Source organism: Elgaria multicarinata, chromosome 4, assembly GCF_023053635.1.
Source record: "Elgaria multicarinata webbii isolate HBS135686 ecotype San Diego chromosome 4, rElgMul1.1.pri, whole genome shotgun sequence".
In the NCBI taxonomy this organism is placed as follows: domain Eukaryota; kingdom Metazoa; phylum Chordata; class Lepidosauria; order Squamata; family Anguidae; genus Elgaria; species Elgaria multicarinata.
The window spans coordinates 1,787,268-1,807,527 of NC_086174.1; the positions used below are offsets into that span (position 1 = coordinate 1,787,268).

The 20,260-nt window shown below is 49.3% G+C and overlaps 1 protein-coding gene across 1 annotated transcript; it reads right to left on the minus strand.

Moving 5' to 3' along the window:
- Positions 1 to 862: 862 nt before the first annotated feature.
- SLC35F6 (solute carrier family 35 member F6) lies at positions 863 to 20,002 on the minus strand. Its single transcript, XM_063125512.1, has 6 exons — positions 19,839 to 20,002; positions 10,306 to 10,378; positions 9,132 to 9,303; positions 7,056 to 7,265; positions 3,139 to 3,249; positions 863 to 1,869 (listed from the first exon to the last, which is right to left on the minus strand). Exons 1-6 carry the CDS (start codon positions 19,913 to 19,915, stop codon positions 1,403 to 1,405), a joined length of 1,110 nt encoding a protein of 369 aa, XP_062981582.1. The 5' UTR covers positions 19,916 to 20,002; the 3' UTR covers positions 863 to 1,402.
- Between the last annotated feature and the right edge of the window lie 258 nt (positions 20,003 to 20,260).

The following is a 20,260-nucleotide window of genomic DNA, read 5'->3' on the forward strand; positions in this document are numbered from 1 at the left end:
GACGGGATTGCAATGTCTTTTGCCGGCATTGCACAGAGGGGACTCTCAGCCGCCCCTCCCTGGCTGTTACAGATGTGGAGGATTTATCCCATGCTAAAGATAGATGCAAGGACTAAAGGATCACGTCGTCTTCCACAGTCTCATCCTGCTCCTGCGTAGGCAGCGGCCCAGGTGGGGGTGGGGAAACTGAGTCTCAAAGCCCAGACTCCTTTGCTCCTCTGGGGGGGAGGTTTCTCCGGAGGGAGGGAGCCAGGGGAGAGACCAATGCTTGCAGGTGGGCGGGGGCTGAATCCAGCCGTCCTCCTCCAGATGTGTTGGTCTACAAGCTCCGGCACACCCAGCCAGCGCAAGTATTGCCCATGCTGGCTGGGGAGAATGGAGGGTGTAGTGCAGTAGTTCCCAAAGTGGGAGGTACCGCCCCCTCGGGGGGTGGGTGGGCTTGCATAGGGGGGCGTTAAGAAGCAAGGGGGTGGCAGGGGGGCACTCAAAGTGGTCTTTTCCATACCAGGAGTTTTGGTTACAGAAGGAAATTTCTGATCGCTACCCTGCACTATGGAGAGTGGTTCAGAAGCTCCTGGTTGAATTTCCAACATCATATTTGGTGGGATGTGGTTTTAATGTGGTCTGCCTACTTCTCTCCAAGCAAAGAAATCGACTCCAGATTACTAAACATGGTGATTTAAGACTCATGTTAAGTGACTTTAAGCCAGACATTGGGAAACGGGTATCACTTCATCAAGCCCATCCATCCCATTAAGGATTTACAGAAGAGTGAGGTACTCTATCTACCCTAGTTACTAAACGTGATATGTAATATTCTTGCTAAATGACTATCAGACTTTGAAAAGATGATATCACTGGATCAAGTTCATCACTTATGTTTAATTGAATAATAATTGAATTCACTTAATTGAAGTGTTGCGATGTCAACAATGAAGGCTTCGTGATGCAACTGGTCCCCACAAGGCAGATGGATTCAGCCTAGGAGCCATGATGCCTCCATGGGTGCTGCAGACAGACAGACAGACAGCCGACAGGTCCCGCCTCCACCCCACGCCAGCCCCCATGTGGAACCTGTGGGGGTGGAAGCAGTGCTTGAGTGGCTTCCTAGCAACCACAGGAGAGAGAGAGAGAGAGAGAGAGTCCTCAACCAGCGTGGGACCTCCCAGCCGCGGAAGGCAGCTCCTCTGCAGTTATCCCAGGAGCTGCCGGGATAACTGCGCCTCCTTCTACAATGAACAGAGCAGCCAAATGGTGGAGCAACATCCAAGCCTTTAAGGTGAAGCAGAGCACCCAACCCCCAGTGCGCCACGCAGCTCTCGGCCGGCAGGTCCTAGCCACTGGGGCTGGTCTCCCCGAGAGAGAGGTCCACAGTTCCAGCACAGCCAGGGCTCCGTGGCCATCAACTGTCCCCATTAATGGACGCCCCATCTGCGGCCAAGAGACCCTCCGTATCCGCCCCAGCCTGCGGTCTTCCCCAAGGCAGCCGGGCGAGGAGGGGCTGGTGCAGGCCGTTGTAGAGGGCGGCGCCCACCAGGAGGATGAGGAACCCCAGGATCTGCAGCCCGTGGAATATCTCCCAGCCCACGGCGAGGCTGACGGCCCAGATGACCACGGTGCGCAGGCTGTCGAGGACCATCCGGGTGGTGGCGCTGATCTCTTTGGTGACGCTGATGCCGGCGAAGTTGAAGAAGGCGATGCTGCTGATGTTGCCCAACAGGGCCACCGCAATGAGCGGGAGGTGGCCGATCTGGCAGAAGGCGTCCAGCGCGTCTTCCAGCACCTTCCGGGGGTTGCCGCTGAAGCTGCCCCCAGGGATGTAGTACATGGGCACCAGGATCACGGAGAGGATGACGAACCCAAAGAACCCTGTTCGGAGAGGAGCGGAGAGAAAGAAACGGACGCTCAGGGAGGAACGCGGCTGGCCCACGCCAAGGCTGCCGACCGAGGGACGGTTTCCCGCAAATTAGCCCATTGATCGAACTAAACAAAAGGCCTTCCAGCAGTTGCAAAGCCTTGAGGCAGGTCCTTTAAGCTTTAATTGCTGGAAGGAGCAGGCCGTATTTTTCTTCAGCAAGAAGCAGAACTTGCCACTCTTGGAACCAAAGAGGAATATGTCGCTTCCAAGGGGCCTCAGGATCGTATTGTCATGGCTAACCCTACTGCCCCTGTTTTGGGAGAAGGTGTTTCAGGTAATCAACCAGAATCAGATTCGGACCTAGAGGAGGCGGCGCCAGACACCAGCCAGCCTGTACCAGTGGGGGAGGAAGCTCTCACAGGAGATTCCCCAGCTGGAAGTCAGCCCCCTCCAGAGCTTATCTCCTCAAGGCCAAATCCTACACACTCAGTGGGAAGTGAGGTTTCTTCCGGAGGAGAGCGCCCCGACAAGCTAGCTGATGCTAGGGTCCGCCGGAAGCTGAAGCGCACGGAGCGGAAGGAAGGTGTGAGAAAGTCGGTCCGACTAGGATTGCGCCAGAACCTGCTTCCGCACCAGGCTATCTGAAGTTATGGGCATTTGGGAAGGGGCTTCCTGTTCTCCTTGGTCAGACAATTGTCTCGCTTACTTTGTATAGTTTTGCCTAGGGGGAAGTTTCCAAGAGATTAGACTCTCTTCAGGTGGAAGAGATGTTTGTTGCTTAATAAAAGCTTTGTGGATTACCTAGCAGGCCTCGTCATTTGCCTCCCGTCGAAAGCAGGAGTTTTCTGAGAATCATGACACTTATACCCAGGAAGGAAGCTGCACAATGACTCTGCACACAGCCTGTGATTTATCATAGAATAGCAGAGTTGGAAGGGGCCTACAAGGCCATCGAGTCCAACCCCCTGCTCAATGTAGGAATCCACCTTAAAGCATCCCTGACAGATGTGCTAGCAGGGCTCCATTGGTAGGTCTACTGAAGCAAAGGGCTCTCTACGGAGGGTCACTGGAGAAGGCAAAGCCACAGGGGTGGGGAAAAGTTGGCTCTCCAGTTGTTTCGGACTTTGACTTCCAGAAATCCTCGCCGGCACGGCCAAAGGTGAGGAATGCTGGAAGCTGAAGTCCAAAGCATCTGGAAACCTACTTTCTGCCCACATCTGTAAGAGAGAATGTGGACTGGCCTTTAAGGAGTCATTTCATTTGTCTGCTCGCTCACATACCTTCAGTGCCAACAGCGCGCAGAGGATGGACGTCATGTTTGTAGACGAATTTCTCCTCCAGCACCATCTGGATGGCAACGATCACTTGGGCCATGATTATAAGAAGGTCACCTGTGAGGAGGAGAGAGTCAGAATGGACCCACCTTCCTTCTCTACCCAGTTAGTCTCTGTTTAATGTTAGAAGGGAAAAACATGTAAAATAGATTTTGATTTTGTGGAGGCTGGAGAGAGTGTTACACATTTCTTTCTTTCTTCCTCTCATATAAACACCCCCTTTACTGTTGTTGCTTATTATATTGTATTTTTTCTTCTTGCAAGTTACTTTGGTTATTAATAGAAACTGAGGATATAAAATAATAAACTAAACACCAAATTAAAGCATGTTCCATGACTAATAATCACCGATAAATAAATAAAAATTTATTAAAAAAAAATCACCGATAATTTATCCTCCATTAATTTGTCTAATAAAAGCCACCTACATGGTTTGGGTCCAGGCTACCTGTGGGATCGCCTCCTCTCGTACAATCCGCCCCGCACACTCAGGTCCTCTGGGGAGAACTTCCTTCAGCCAGCCAAAACTAGGCTGACAGGTATTACCCAGAGGACCTTCTCTTCTGCTGCTCCCAGACTGTGGAACGGCCTGCCGGAGGAGATTCGTCAACTTGTCAGTCTTTTAGCATTTAAAAAAGTAATAAAGACTGATCTATTCTGGCAGGCCTATCCAGTGAAATTTTAGAATGATTTTAGGATGTTTTAATCATGTATGCTATGTTTTTAATCAGTTTTTAATGTGTTTTATATTCACTGTTGTTCCCCGCCTCGATCCAAGTGGAGAGGCAGGTAAGAAATAAATTATTATTATTATTATTATAAACCAGTTGCCACAACCCATGGCACTAAATTCCATAACTGTGTTATGGGAAGAAGAATTTTGCCTTTCCCTGGGTGACCCTGAGATTCAAAACTCCTCCTGGTTATCTGCGGCCCCCGGGGATCCACTAGGAATGGTCATCTAACAGTATCGCCCATGTGCCCGGCCTGGATGTGGGCAGTACGTGGCAGAGGTATGGGTCTTGGATCCTGGACATCTTCTCCTTGCAAACCATTTGAAACTCCATGAACAGCCTCTAAAAACTAGACAGGCACAAGGAAGCCAATGACTGAGGCCTTTATTCTGAGTCTACATGTTTTAATGTTCCATTAAAAGCGAACCATAACATGCACAGTTATATTCTATTTAGTGTGCGTTGCCCTGACCATCTAGATTGACGATACAAAAATTCAGAGCGCTAAACAAGTGGACGCTGCTTTCAGACCCAAACTGCTTGGGGTTGCAGAAGCAAAAGTGAGGGCGGTGCAAGGTAGAATCATAGAATAGCAGAGTTGGAAGGGGCCTACAAGGCCATCGAGTCCAACTCGCCTGGCACCAACGCTACTATCTTTCCGGCGCCAGGTTAAGACTTTCCTCTTTGCCCAGGCATATGGCGGCACATCCTAATTACCCACATGTTTTAGTTTTTTAATCGGTTTTTAATGCTTTATGTGTGTATGTACTGTGTTTTAGAGTTTTAAATTTTGTATACTTGTTTTTTACCTCAATTTTAGAATTTCTGTAAACCGCCCAGAGAGCCCTGGCTATGGGAGCGGTATAAAAGTATAATAAATAAATAAATAAATAAATAAATAAATAAATAAATAAACAAACCCCCAGCTCAATGCAAGAATCCACCCTAAAGCATCCCTGACAGGTGGCTGTCCAGCTGCCCCTTGAAGGCCTCTAGTGTGGGAGAGCCCACCACCTCCCTAGATAACTGATTCCATTGTCGTACTGCTCTAACAGTCAGAAAGTTTTTCCTGATGTCCAGCCGGAATCTGGCTTCCTTTAACTTGAGCCTATTATTCCGTGTCCTGCACTCTGGGAGGATCGAGAAGAGATCTTGGCCCTCCTCTGTGTGGTAATTATTATTATTTATTTATTTATTTATTTATATAGCACCATCAATGTACATGGTGCTGTACAGAGTAAAACAGTAAATAGCAAGACCTTGCCGCATAGGCTTACAATCTAATAAAATCATAGTAAAACAATAAGGAGGGGAAGAGAATGCAAACAGGCACAGGGTAGGGTAAGCAGGCACAGGGTAGGGTAAAACTAACAGTATAAAGTCCGCACAACATCAAGTTTTAAAAGCTTTAGGAAAATGAAAAGTTTTTAGTTGAGCTTTAAAAGCTGCGATTGAACTTGTAGTTCTCAAATGTTCTGGAAGAGCGTTCCAGGCATAAGGGGCAGCAGAAGAAAATGGACGAAGCCGAGCAAGGGAAGTAGAGGCCCTTGGGCAGGCGAGAAACATGGCATCAGAGGAGCGAAGAGCACGAGCAGGGCAATAGTGTGAGATGAGAGAGGAGAGATAGGAAGGAGCTAGACCGTGAAAAGCTTTGAAGGTTAACAGAAGTTTATATTGGATTCTGAAGTGAATTGGAAGCCAATGAAGAGATTTCAGAAGCGGAGTAACATGGTCAGAGCGGCGAGCCAAGAAGATGATCTTAGCGGCAGCGTGGTGGACAGAAACCAATGGACTGATGTGAGAAGAAGGAAGGCCAGAGAGAAGGTTGCAGTAGTCCAACCGTGAAATAACCAGTGCATGAACAAGCGTCTTTTAAAGCTTTTAAAACTTGATGTTACTCGGACTTTAGACTGTTAGTTATACTGTTAGTTTTTCCCTACCCTGTGCCTGTTTACCCTACCCAGTGCCTGTTTGCATTCTCTCCCCCCTTATTGTTTTACTATGACTTTATTAGAATGTAAGCCTATGCGGCAGGGTCTTGCTATTTACTGTTTTACTCTGTACAGCACCATGTGCATTGATGGTGCTATATAAATAAATAAATAAATAAATAAATAAATAAATAATAATGTCTTTGAAGAGTGCTATCATGTCTCCCCTCAATCTTCTCTTCTCCAGGCTAAACATGCCCAGTTCTTTCAGTCTCTCTTCATAGGGCTTTGTTTCCAGACCCCTGATCATCCTGGTTGCCCTCCTCTGGACACGCTCCAGCTTGTCTGCGTCCTTCTTGAATTGTGGAGCCCAGAACTGGACGCAATACTCTAGATGAGGCCTAACCAGGGCTGAATAGAGAGGAACCAGCACCTCACGCGATTTGAAAGCTATACTTCTATTAATGCAGCCCAAAATAGCATTTGCCTTTCTTGCAGCCATATCGCACTGTTGGTTCATATTCAGCTTGCGATCTACAACAATTCCAAGATCCTTCTCGTTTGTAGTATTGCTGAGCCAAGTATCCCCCATCTTGTAACTGTACATTTGGTTTCTATTTCCTAGATGTAGAACTTGGCCTTTATCCCTATTAAATTTCATTCTGTTGTTTTCAACCCAGCACTCCAGCCTATCAAGATCACTTTGAAGTTTGTTTCTGTCTTCCAGGGTATTAGCTATCCCACCCAATTTTGTGTCATCTGCAAATTGGATTAGTGTTCCCTGCACCTCCTCGTCCAAATCATTCATAAAACTGTTGAAGAGCACTGGGCCCAGGACTGAGCCCTGCGGTACCCCACTCGTTGCCTCTCCCCAGTTTGAGAAGGTTCCGTTGATAAGTACTCTTTGAGTCCGATTCTGTAGCCAACTGTGAATCCACCTAATAGTTGTTCCGTCTAGCCCACTTTTAGCTAGTTTGTTAATCAGAATGGGAACATCGAGAGGAGGAGGAGGAGGAAGAGGAGGGCATCCAGGAGCTTTCATTGGATGCTGGGAGCAGGTGGAAGGAGGGTGAGGCTGTGGGCCTCTGTCTGAAGGGGAGGAGCTCGGCCCCCAAAGAAAATAAGCCCTGTGACCAGGCACACCCCTGGTCTGAGATTTCCCCCGCCTTCTCACCCCTGGCCCCTGCTGCCCCCGCACCTGTGATGACTTGGCTGAGGTTCCGATCCTTGTTGTTGCTGCTCAGGTCAGCCAGCCCGACCACCACCAGCCCCACGATGGTGATCACGATGCCCAGCCACTGGTTCCAGACCAGCTTCCGCCCCAGGAAGGCCACCGAGAGCAGCCCGGTGAAGATGATCACGGCTCCTCGCAGCATCTGGAAGCTCGATGCGCTCGTCATGTTCAGAGCTGGAACGGAGAAAGAGGGGAGGCGGGGAAGAAAAGGAAGAGAGACGTCACCACGAGGGATGGACGGAGGCTGGAGAAGTTTGCTTTGCCAAAGGATGCCTGGGAAATGGCTTCTGAGTACGAAAGATGGAATGTGATCTCCAAAACAGAATCCTGAGAAGTTGAGCCCACTTTTAAAATAAGGAGCAGATTTCTAGACCTCGTGGTGGTGGGGCAACCCTCAAAAGTGAAGGCTGGGATGGTTGTTGTTGTTGTTGTTGTTGTTATTATTATTATTATTATTTGCTTTTATCAGCTTAGGTTGATATACCAACAACGCCCTTATCTGGACAGAGATAGCCTAGCTACAGTGATCTATGCTCTCTGATAACCTCTCGTTTGGATTACTGCAATGCGTTATACGTGGGGCTGCCTTTGAAAACGGTCCAGAAACTTCAGCTGGTACAAAACAGGGCAGCCCATTTACTAACAGGGACTGGCCGGCGAGATCACATCATGCCAGTCCTTTTACAACTTCATTGGCTGCCAGTCCAGGTCCGGGCCTGATTCAAAGTGCTGGTATTGACATTTAAAGCCCTAAATGGGTTGGGGCCAGGTTATTTGAAGGAACGCCTCCTGCCATACGTACCTGCCCGGACCTTAAGATCATCTACAGGGGCCCTTCTCCAAATGGATCAGTACTGTGGTGTTGGAGGAAAATGCTGAGAGTGCCTTGGACTGCAAGAAGATCAAACCAGTCCATACTCAGGAAATAAAGCCAGACTGCTCACTTGAGGGAATGGTATTAAAGGCAAAACTGAAGTACTTTGGCCACATAATGAGAAGACAGGACACCCTGGAGAAGAGGCTGATGCTAGGGGAAGTGGAAGGCAAAAGGAAGAGGGGCCGACCAAGGGCAAGATGGAGGGATGATATTCTGGAGGTGACAGACTTGACCTTGGGGGAGCTAGGGGTGGCGACAGCCGACAGAAAGCTCTGGCGTGGGCTGGTCCATGAAGTCACAAAGAGTCGGAAGCGACTGAACGAATAAACAACAACAACAACAATTTCATAGAATCATAGAATAGCAGAGTTGGAAGGGGCCTACAAGGCCATCGAGTCCAACCCCTTGCTAAGTGCAGGAATCCACCTTAAAGCATCCCTGACAGAGGGTTGTCCAGCTGCCTCTTGAAGGCCTCTAGTGTGGGACAGCCCACAACCTCCCTAGATAACTGACTCCATTGTCGTACTGCTCTAACAGTCAGGAAGTTTTTCCTGATGTCCAGCTGGAATCTGGCTTCCTTTAACTTGAGCCCGTTATTCCGTGTCCTGCACTCTTGGAGGATCGAGAAGAGATCCTGGCCCTCCTCTGGGTGACAACCTTTGAAGTCTTTGAAGAGTGCTATCATGTCTCCCCTCAATCTTCTCTTCTCCAGGCTAAACATGCCCAGTTCTTTCAGTCTCGTCATAGGGCTTTGTTTCCAGACCCCTGATCATCCTGGTCGCCCTCCTCTGAACACGCTTTATATACTACCTTTCTGGGCAGAACGCCCCCCAAAGGCAGTTTAAACAACAACAACAATTACAAAGATAAAACGATTAGTAATATTAAACAAAACAACATTCCATTTAAGGGTCCTCATTTCCCGAGCGAGGTGTTCTTTACATCAGATTACTGAGCTCAAAGAAATAATTGGTCGTGAGGGCCACAGTAGACTGCAGATATTGAAATACACGCATGCCAAAGAATTGTAACACAGTTTTGTGTTACAAAACAGAACAGACACCGCTGTAAGTGTGTGTGTGTGGGGAGTTCATATTCTCAGCAAAACATCCCATGCCAGCCTGACCCCACACAGAAAAAGATGGCCCAAACCAAGTACTTACCCACATACATGAGGCTAGTCCCTGTCATGTCGCACAACGCCGGAGGCAGGAAAAGCAGTGGGTTAAAGGACTGAGGGGGAGCCATGGTGGGCTCTGGCCTCCGCCGGTCGCAGCAGAGCAGCAGGTAGAACACAGCCAGGCAGGAGAACTCCCCGAGGAACATGCCCACCGCCTGGAATGCAACCAGAGTGGTTTCGTGAACTTCTGCATCACCCCTGGCAGTGTTTCCCCACGGCGTTTCTTCCTCCCAGCCACCGAGAGAACTGGAACAGCTCCCCGGACGGGATTAGGCCAGGGACTTGAGCGGCCCAGAACCCACCTTCCCTGCATCCAAATTCACAAGGCTCCCAGAGCTTGGAATTCACAATAATTTCAGTGGTCATAGAATCATAGAATAGCAGAGTTGGAAGGGGCCTACAAGGCCATCGAGTCCAACCCCCTGCTCAATGCAGGAATCCACCCTAAAGCATCCCTGACAGATGGTTGTCCAGCTGCCTCTTGAAGGCCTCGAGTGTGGGAGAGCCCGCAACCTCCCTAGGTCACGGGTTCCATTGTCATACTGCTCTAACAGTCAGGAAGTTTTTCCTGATGTCCAGCTGGAATCTGGCTTCCTTTAACTTGAGCTCATTATCCTGTGTCCTGCACTCTGGGAGGATCGAGAAGAGATCCTGGCCCTCCTCTGTGTGACAACCTTTCAAGTATTTGAAGAGTGCTATCATGTCTCCCCCTCCATCTTCTCTTCTCCAGGCTAAACAGGCCCAGTTCTTTCAGTCTCTCTTCATAGGGGTTTGTTTCCAGAGCCCTGATCATCCTGGTTGCCCTCCTCTGAACACGCTCCAGCTTGTCTGCGTCCTTCTTTAATTGTGGAGCCCAGAACTGGACACAATACTCTAGATGAGGCCTAACCAGGGCCGAATAGAGAGGAACCAGTACCTCACGTGATTTGGAAGCTATACTTCTATTAATGCAGCCAAAAATAACATTTGCCTTTCTTGCTTTAGGGTGTTTTCTTAAAAACCTAAGTTGCCAGCACTCATGATTGAGGAGACGTAAACAGAGACTTTCAGCAAGAGTCTGGGGACTGGAATTGTCTGCTTTTTAGAAATGCCAGTTTCCAGTCACATCTGAACGACTTCCCCTGTGCAGACAGCTGTTTGGGCTCAGACAGTGTTACCTGGAGGAAGGGATGCTGAAAGCTGTGTTCGGTCGACCCATTGCAGCCTGGGGCACTCAGCTTGTCTGCCCACCTGAAAGGAAAAGGGGCAGCCGTTAGAACAGACACATCTTTGTGCTTCTGTAGCAGCAACCCTGCTTGCGAGGACGGAATCCGGCACCTCACATAGAGCCCAGCATCTTGAGAAACCCATCTCTCTTCCATTTTGCTTTTCGTAGCAAAGCTCCTAGCTGCAGCCTACACCACTTACCTGGACTGGAACAACTTACGTCAGGAGGTTGTCACACAGAGGAAAGCCAGGATCTCTTCTTGATCCTCCCAGAGTGCAGGACACGGAATAACGGACTCAAGTTAAAGGAAGCCAGATTCCAGCTGGACATCAGGAAAAACTTCCTGACTGTTAGAGCAGTATGACAATGGAACCAGTTCCCTAGGGAGGTTGTGGGCTCTCCCACACTAGAGGCCTTCAAGAGGCAGCTGGACAACCCTCTGTCAGGGATGCTTTAGGGTGGATTCCTGCGTTGAGCAGGGGGTTGGACTCGATGGCCTTGTAGGCCCCTTCCAACTCTGCGATTCTATGATTCTTTGACCCCCCCCGCCACTTCTCTCCATTGAAAGCCTGTGTTTCAGACGGATCTGATTTTAAACCTCATAACTCCCAGAAACCAAGTTTTATGGAACCCAATTTTATTACAAATATCTGCTGTCCTTTCATTGTTTCTAAGTTTTTTGTTGTTCTGATGGTAGTTTTAAACATTTGCTATAAATTCCCTTGGCTGGTTGTTGTTGTTTTTAACAAATATTTGAATTTTAAAAAATCCTTACAAACATCCCTTAAGGAAGGGCGGTAGAATAAAAAATTAATAGTGGTAATATGTTTTTATTCTTTTATTTGATCTGTTGTTCCACCAAGCGACTTCATGGCAGAAGCAGGATTAGGCACAAGGAACCTTCAGTCCTTTTACCGCTATAGCAGACCAGCTCTTGTTTGCTGAAATCATTTCAATAACAGAATGCGGATGGCGCTCAACACCTGAGAGGCACCTGAAGAGGCCCTTTCCAAGGCCACCCAGGCCCTCCTGCTAGGTAGTGGAGATGCGGTTCTGTGTGCGTGAGGGGGGCAGTTCTCAGAGAGAATGCAGGGAGACTGAAAGAACTGGGCATGTTGAGCCTGGAGAAGAGAAAATGGAGGGGAGACATGAGAGCACTCTTCAAATACTTAAAAGGTTGTCACCCAGAGGAGGGCCAGGATCTCTTCTCGATCCTCCCAGAGTGCAGGACACGGAATAAAGGGCTCAAGTTAAAGGAAGCCAGATTCTGGCTGGACATCAGGAAAAACTTCCTTACTGTTAGAGCGGTACGACAATGGAACCAGTGATCTAGGGAGGTTGTGGGCTCTCCCACACTAGAGGCCTTCAAGAGGCAGCTGGGCAACCACCTGTCAGGGATGCTTTAAGGCGGATTCCTGCACTGAGCAGAAGGTTGGACTCGATGGCCTTGTAGGCCCCTTCCAATTCTACTATTCTGATTCTATGAAGGGGGCAAACCAGCCCTCGAGGGATGTGTGTGAAAACACCCTTCAATTTTGTGCCGTTGTTATATAAATAGCCTCCCCCAACTTAGGCCTCTCCAGATGGGGCTATAACTCCTAGCATCCCCAGCTGTGCTGCACTGGGGATGATGGGAGCCCTAGTGCAACACATCTCGAAGCCTCCAGGATGGAGATGCTGTTTAGATCATAGTAGCAGGATGTGTGGAGACGGCCAAAGCAGCTGCAGCCTTTTGGAAAAAGAATGCTTTGTGCAGCACCTTCTCTGCCTGGACTTGCCCCCGACTCAGACAGAAGGTGTCTCTCCACACTGACAAGCCAAGCCCCTCCCCGGCTTCTGCAACCGGAGACCTTGATATAACAGAGAGCAGAGCGCCACAGCAGCCTCTGCCACGGATCCGATGTCGGGGTGCCGTTCACCTCTGCCAAAACTGACATTCTGAAAGACAAAATGCTACTCAGCGTGGTGAGACAGACGGCTAAAGTCATAGAATCATAGAATAGCAGAGTTGGAAGGGGCCTACAAGGCTATTGAGTCCAACCTCCTGCTCAGTGCAGGAATCCACCCTAAAGCATCCCTGACAGAGGGTTGTCCAGCTGCCTCTTGAAGGCCTCTAGGTGGGAGAGCCCACCACCTCCCTAGGTAACTGGTTCCATTGTAGGATATTGTGATGAGTCAACAACCACAGTCTCCTCTGGAGCTGCAACCTCAAGGCCCAAGAATCATTCATGTGGAAGGGTGTGATTAGGATTTAGTAGAAACAGAGATCTCCCTTAGGAAACAACGAAGAGCCGGGGTTGGGTTGGAAGTTCGGAAAAGCCCACGAGTGAGATCAAGACAATAACGTGCAGATTAAACCATCTACTTATCATCTACCGGTATTACCTGATACACAAAATAGAATAATGCTAACCAGCACACAACTGCTAAAATATTAAAATGATATTAAAGAAACTGGGGTGGTGAACAGACATTTTATGTAACTGTTTACCATCCCAGTTTCTTTGATATTGTTTCATATTTCAGCAGTTGTGTGTTGGGTAGCATTATTCTATGTTGTCAGTTCCAACTACTGCCTTCTGTATTGTTGTATTACCTGATAAACAAACAATGCATGCTTTGACAGCCTTTGAATAGAAAGGCAGAGAAGGGCTCCCACACTAGAGGCCTTCAAGAGGCAGCTGGACAACCATCAGTCAGGGATGCTTTAGGGTGGATTCCTGCATTGAGCAGGGGGTTGGACTCGATGGCCTTGTAGGCCCCTTCCAACTCTGCTATTCTATGATTGGGCTTTTTATACTGTATTTTGTATTTGTGTTTTTAGACTATTGGTTGTTTTATTATGAGCCTTGGGGCTCTTCTGATGTTCTTAAGAGAAGAGAAGAGAAGATTGAGGTGAGACATGAGAGCACTCTTCAAATACTTAAAAGGTTGTCACACACAGGAGGTCCAGGATCTCTTCTCGATCCTCCCAGAGTGCAGGACACAGAATAACGGGCTCAAGTTAAAGGAAGCCAGATTCCAGCTGGACATCAGGAAAAACTTCCGGACTGTTAGAGCAATACGACAATGGGACCAATGACCTATGGAGGTTGTGGGCTCTCCCACACTAGAGGCCTTCAACTCCATGGCCTTGTAGGTCCCTTCCAACTCTGCTATTCTATGATTCTATGATAAGAAGCACCAGGGACTAAAGAAATTAAAATGCTGCAGAACTAATGAAATGCAGGATTCAGTGGGACAAAAAAGAGATCATCTAGTTCAGCTGGTCGGGAGCCCGATGACCCTATGAAATGGCCATGTGGGGCTGCAGATAATGATGGGAGTTGCAATCTGGAAGGGATCCGTTTAAGGAAAAGGCACAACCCATGGGCTTAGTTTTGAGGAAGGGTCTCAAAGAGAGAGAAGGGCAGCACTAGCTAGACTTCTGGGGGTGGGGGGTTTCCCAGGCATAAGGGGAACTAAACAAGAATGGGTGTGGCAGAAAGTGGGGAGAAAGATGTTTGTCCCCCTGTCTCATAATATTGAAAGTCAAGGGAATCCAATGGATAATAATAATAATAATAATAATAATAATAATAATAATAATAATAATATTTCTTACCCGCCTCTCCGATTGGATCGAGACGGGGAACAAGAGCAAACATAAAATATGGAATAAAAACATAGTATACACTGTTAAAAAAGCATCCTAAAATTCCACTGGATAAATTCCAATGAAATCGATGGGCTGCCGATTCAGGATGGCGAAAAGATAGTAGCTCACATGGCACAACATGTATACAACTCAGTGCAATTGGATGCAGGCACAGCCGCTGTCTAGGTTTAAAAAATCCATGGGAGCTCAGAGATCTATCCAGGGCTATTTGCCTAAATGGCTCTACGGAAGCCCACGTCTAAAAGGAGTCAGCTGCTGAATGCCATTTGATGGGAGGGGGGCAGAAGGAGGAGAGGGTTGGCAATCACCTCCCCGCCCTGCTTTTGGGCTTCCTGGAGGCCTCTGCCTAGACACAGGATGCTGGACTACAGGGACCTTAGGTCTGACCCAGCAGGGGTCAGGTTCTGGTGGATGTGGAATTGTTTAAAATGTTTTCACGGAACAAGTCAAACATTTTAAACAACTCCACATCTACCATACAAATATAAAATTCCTGGCACCAGGAAAACAAGGTGACCAGGAGAAGCGTTCTAACCTGCTGGCTGGTTTTCCACATATGCAAGCATATTTTCATGGGGGAGCCTCAGAAGCTGCCCTTCCGTTGTGTCAGCCCATTCATCTAGAATCATAGAATCATAGTAGAGTTGGAAGGGGCCCACAAGGCCATCGAGTCCAACCCCCTGCTCAATGCAGGAATCCACCCTAAAGCATCCCTGACAGATGGTTGTCCAGCTGCCTCTTGAAGGCCTCTAATGTGGGAGAGCCCACAACCTCCCTAGGGAGCTGGTTCCATTGTCATACTGCTCCAACAGTCAGGAACTTTTTCCTGATGTCCAGCTGGAATCTGGCTTCCTTTAACTTGAGCCCGTTATTCCGTGTCCTGCACTCTGGGAGGATCGAGAAGAGATCCTGGCCCTCCTCTGTGTGACGTTTCAAGTATTTGAAGAGTGCTCTCATGTCTCCCCTCCATCTTCTCTTCTCCAGGCTAAACATTGCCCAGTTCTTTCAGTCTCTCTTCATAGGGCTTTGTTTCCAGACCCCCGATCATCCTGGTTGCCCTCCTCTGAACACGCTCCAGCTTGTCTGCATCCTTCTTGAATTGTGGAGCCCAGAACTGGATGCCCAGTATGTCAACTCTGACTGGCAGCAATGGCTCTTCCTCCAGAGTTTCAGGCCAGTCTTTCATTCCTAGCCTTTCCTGTAGATGCTGATGGGGACGGAAACTGAGACCGTCTGCATGCAAAACAGGGGCTCTGCCCCCGAACTATGGCCTCTCCCCATCTGGCACAACCCCCCACGTGCCATCTGAAATGGTACAGCCCAGAGATGGGTTGACCACTTCATCTGCTCTTTGTGAGGACTCAACCTTAGTGAGAAAGATCTACCTAGGCTCTGCTTCGCGGGAAGACCCTTAAATATTTGGACAGGGCTGACTGATCACTCACACTCACATGGTTGATTTACTGCTACACGAGGTTGGTGAGGGAGTCCAAAGGCAGCCCTAGCTAAGAGTCTTTTTAGTGAAGACGGCAGAATTTCGGAAAACTGAGTAACCTCCCCTGAAATGCCACTGACGGTGCAGTTTTCGGGATACTTGCTGAGTCAGCCCTAGATTTTGCAAGACGCAGCCCAGAGGAAATCAAAGCCTACTCAGGGCTTCCTTGAAGGGAAGTAGTAAAAGCCCAGACTGCTACAGGTTCCAAGGTGCCACCTCAACATTCACAATCACCAGAAGAAAGCAGATGGGCAGAGAGAAGAAAACCAGAGGTTACGGCGGAAAGCAGAGCAGTGCAGACGGTCCCCTCCTAAACACTGGCAGCTTTTCAAGGTGTCGCCTCCACGCTCTCGAGCCTGTCTGCGACGATAAGGTCTAGAAACTTATACTCAACTCCATTCAGAAACGCGAACCAAGAGCCACCCTGACAGCAGAGCGCCACTGACTTGGATTTGTTCAAAGGGAAAACACGTGGACTGAGAGCCACCAAACTCTCACTACAAGAAAACCCCCAAACCCTGTGCCAATTCCCACCAAGTCTCATCCCTCACCACTGGCTATGCCGGCCAGGGAGGGTGGCAGCTGCAGCCCAACAACTGCCACATGTTCTAAAGAGACAACCAGAAACCCCGAAGGCCCAAAGGCCACAAGAAGAAGGGCGGGGAGCAACGGTCCCTTTGACTAAATGCACACACACACACACACACACACACACACACACACACACACACACGTCTTCAGTCTCTCTGTCCCACACAGAAGGAGGCACCTAAAAAGGGGCACACTCAAAGCATCAAGAATGGTCAAAGACGCCTCATTAAAATAGTGTACATTTAGGGTGCAATCCTATCGGGATGGCCGGAAGCCTCCAAACTTGGGAGGCTTGTGGCCATCCAATGCAGAGTGGGAGGAGCAGCTGAGGTGACCTTTGCCTCCACACTTATCCTGCTCTGTATTTTGGCTAGACGGGCTTTTTCTCCAACCGAGCTGGGGCGCGTCAGAGCAGGAGGGAAGGAGGCTGGGGAGGCCCGGGGATACATTGCAAAGTGGCTTCCCCAGCCAGCTCCTCCCCCCCCCCCCAACATGTCCCATTTACCCTCTCTCCGAGATTGCTGGTGTGGGTCTCAGCTGTGAGTGGGCAGTGGGGGGAGAGCGGATGACTGAATCCACGGTCAGAGTGCTGTCTGTGACGTTGGATCCAAGAATCTGAAATATTCTGTGGTCCCCCAGAACTCTGTCCAGGGGCCACAGAATTTATTTATTTATTTATTTATTACATTTCTATACCGTCCAATAGCCGGAGCTCTCTGGGCGGTTCACAAAAATTAAAACCATTCAAAGTATAAAACAACAGTATAAAACTATCATATAAAATACAATATAAAAGCTCAACCAGATAAAAATAGCCGCAATGCAAAATTACAAATTTAAAACACCAAGTTAAAATTTATTTATAGACTGTTAAAATGCTGGGAGAATAAAAAGGTCTTCACCTGGCGTCTAAAAGCATATAATGCAGGTGCCAAGCGAACCTCCTTAGGGAGCTCATTCCACAGCCGGGGTGCCACAGCAGAGAAGACCCTCCTCTTGATAGCCCCCTGCCTCACTTCCTTTGGCAGGGGCTCGCGGAGAAGGACCCCTGAGGATGACCTTAGGGTCCGGGCAGGTACATACGGGATGAGGCGTTCCTTCAGATAGCCTGGCCCCAAGCCATTTAGGGCTTTAAATGTTAATATTAGGCCCGGACCTGGACTGGCAGCCAATGAAGCTGGAAAAGGACTAGTGTGATGTGTTTTCGCCGGCCAGTCCCTGTTAGTAACCGTGCTGCCCCGTTTTGTACCAGTTGAAGTTTCCGGACTGTTTTCAAAGGCAGCCCCACGTATAACGCATTGCAGTAATCCAAACGAGAGGTTATCAGAGCATGGATCACTGTAGCTAGGCTATCTCTGTCCAGATAAGGGCGCAGTTGAATTGATCCCTTAGACATCAGGTTAAGACCCTCCTTCTTAAGGGGGCATTTCGTCTCTGATCTGTTGCTCCAAATGACTTTACTGTTGGCTCCCCAATGCTTTTTTTTTTTTTAATATATTTAATATTAAGAACAATAAGGAGCGCCCTGATGCTGGATCAGAGCAAGGCTTCATCCAGTCCAGCACTCTGTTCACACAGTGGCCAAGCAGCCATCGGCCAGGGACCAACAAGGCAGGACATGAGTGCAACAGCACCCTCACGCCCATGTTCCCCAGCAACTGGTGTACATAGGTTTACAGCTTCTGATACTAGAGGTAGCACACAGCCATATTGTGTTATTGTGATGCTAATTTTGTTGTTGTTTAATTTTATGACTGCAAACTGCTCTGAAGGCATTTGTTAGTTGGGCGGTGTACAAATCTAATAAATAAATAAAATGGAACTACAAGAAGTTGTATCTGAACCAAGTGAAAGAGTGAGCATGAAGCACATGGGTGCTAAATGTGCTTCTCCTCGGTTCTCCTGTATTTCTGGCAATATTTGACCAAGCTCTGGAATAACAAGCCTGTGACTCAAATGTCTGAATGGACACAGCAGTTAAGGGGCAGCAGATAAGGACAGTCAACATTTTTGCAGCCTTCTCAGCCGGAGGCCAGGGAGCCCCCCTCCCCCCCCCTCCCCGCTCTCCATATTTACCTAGAACTCAAGACTCCAGGCAGGGAGAAGAAGGAGAGAGAATAGCAGGTGATGAAATCAAACGCTCTTTACATATATGGCTAATATGCTCCAAAATTCATAGAATCATAGAATAGTAGAGTTGGAAGGGGCTTCTAAGGCCATCAAGTCCAACTTCCCGCTTAATACAGGAATCCACCTTAAAGCATCCCTGACAGGTGGTTGTCCAGCTGCCCCTTGAAGGTGGGAGAGCCCACGACCTCCCTAGGTAACTGATTCCATTGCCGTACTGCTCTAACAGTCAGGAAGTTTTTCCTGATGTCCAGCTGGAATCTGGCTTCCTTTAACTTGAGCCCGTTATTCCGTGTCCTGCACTCTGGGAGGATCGAGAAGAGATCCTGGCCCTCCTCTGTGTGACAACCTTTTAAGTATTTGAAGAGTGCCCAGGGACTATTGTCTGTAAGAAGCCCCCCCCATCTCCACCATGATAACCCCCCACCCCAGATAACTGAGTGAGAAGAGAAGGGGCAGAAACAGACATCATCATGAGCTGAGTTTTCCCTCCTTTGCCTCTTCCTTCCACCTGTACTCCAGGTGTACCTCTACGTATACACACATACACGTAACCCAACAACCCCCTCGCTCAAGTGGCCACTTCACATCTCTGACCATGTAGCCTCTAGCCCGCCAAAGCAGATGCCACAATATTGGCCTTGGTGGTCCAGAGCCTACCTGGCCAGATGCAAAAGTGGTCACCTGAGTGAGGAGGTGTGCGTGGGGAGAGAGAGAGACTTCCAGAGGGGTGGCTGTGCTTGTCTGTTGCAGCAAAAATAACAAACTTTAAGGGCTAGCAAGGGCAATTATTCTGGCATACGCTGGCCCAGACACTGCCTCCTTCACCCGATGTGTCCGATGAAGCAGCCAGGGTCCACGCAAGCTTGGCCAGAATGAAACAACCTGGTTCGGCTTGAAAGTGCCACAAGACTCTAAATAGAGAGGTGTCCACCTTGCCTGGTGCAGACCGAAAGAGGAGGGCTCTTGGTTGTTGTTGTTGTTTTTTAAAAAAAATCAGCCTTCATTCCCTAAGACTCATAAAAAGGGAGCTGAAGCTGGATCAAGCCCAAGGCCCAGCGCTCTGTTGATGCAGGGGCCAACCTGCGGCCCCAACAGGGAGTGGCCAAGGAGGGCGCACGAAGGCTTGCATTTCTCCAGCAACTAGTAGTCAGGGCTGATACGGGAGAAAATGTACAGCAGCCTCTGTCCCAACGTGGCGCCTTCCCGAGGTGTTGGACTACAACTCCCATAATCCCACAGCCAGCTGGCTGTGGGATTATGGGAGTTGTAGTCCAACACCTCGGGAAGGCACCGGTTCGGGGGAGAGATTGCTCTATAGCCATCGTAATGACTAGCAGCCATCGATTCTTCCAAGAGACTGGGCTAAGCTGAGATGCAGCACAGGGAGCAACCCCCCCTGTCCCCCCACGCAAAGACCAGGGAGCCACAGACCCCCATCCCCACGACCCTCGGTTTTGCACGGGGGGTTATCTCTAGCACCCCCCATCCCCTCTCAAGCCTCTTCTGTTATGTCTGGGCAGGATCCCTTAAATCTCCCCGTCTGTGGCTGCTCTTTCCTCCTCCCTCCCGCCCTGCCTTCCTCGCCTGCCCACCCCTCATCCCCGCTTACTTGGCGGAAAGGGTGTTGATGGAGCCGGTAACCAGCATGAGCGCGGCCAGGCCCAGCTGGTACTTGGTCCAGGCCATGCTCGCTCCTTCGCTCGCCCGACGCGCACAGCACCAGCACCAGCACCCCCGGCACTTCCTTCTCGGCAGCTGCACGACGAGGAGGAGCGGGTCACATGACCGCAGCCATCAGCTGACAGCGACTCCCAAATCTTTGAACCCTCCCCCGCGGCGGCAGTGAGCTTGGGAAGAGAGATGGGAGGCGGCGCGTGATCCCCCACCCCCACCCCCGCTCCAGCTGAACTGAATGATGCTTTGCTTGCAGCACAAATCCCGGTCGAAAGAGGATCGCCGCCTCGCTTGGCGCACGGCCTCAGGGCTGCTGGAATCGGCGGCAGGCAGGAGCTCCACTGGTGCAGCTCTCTC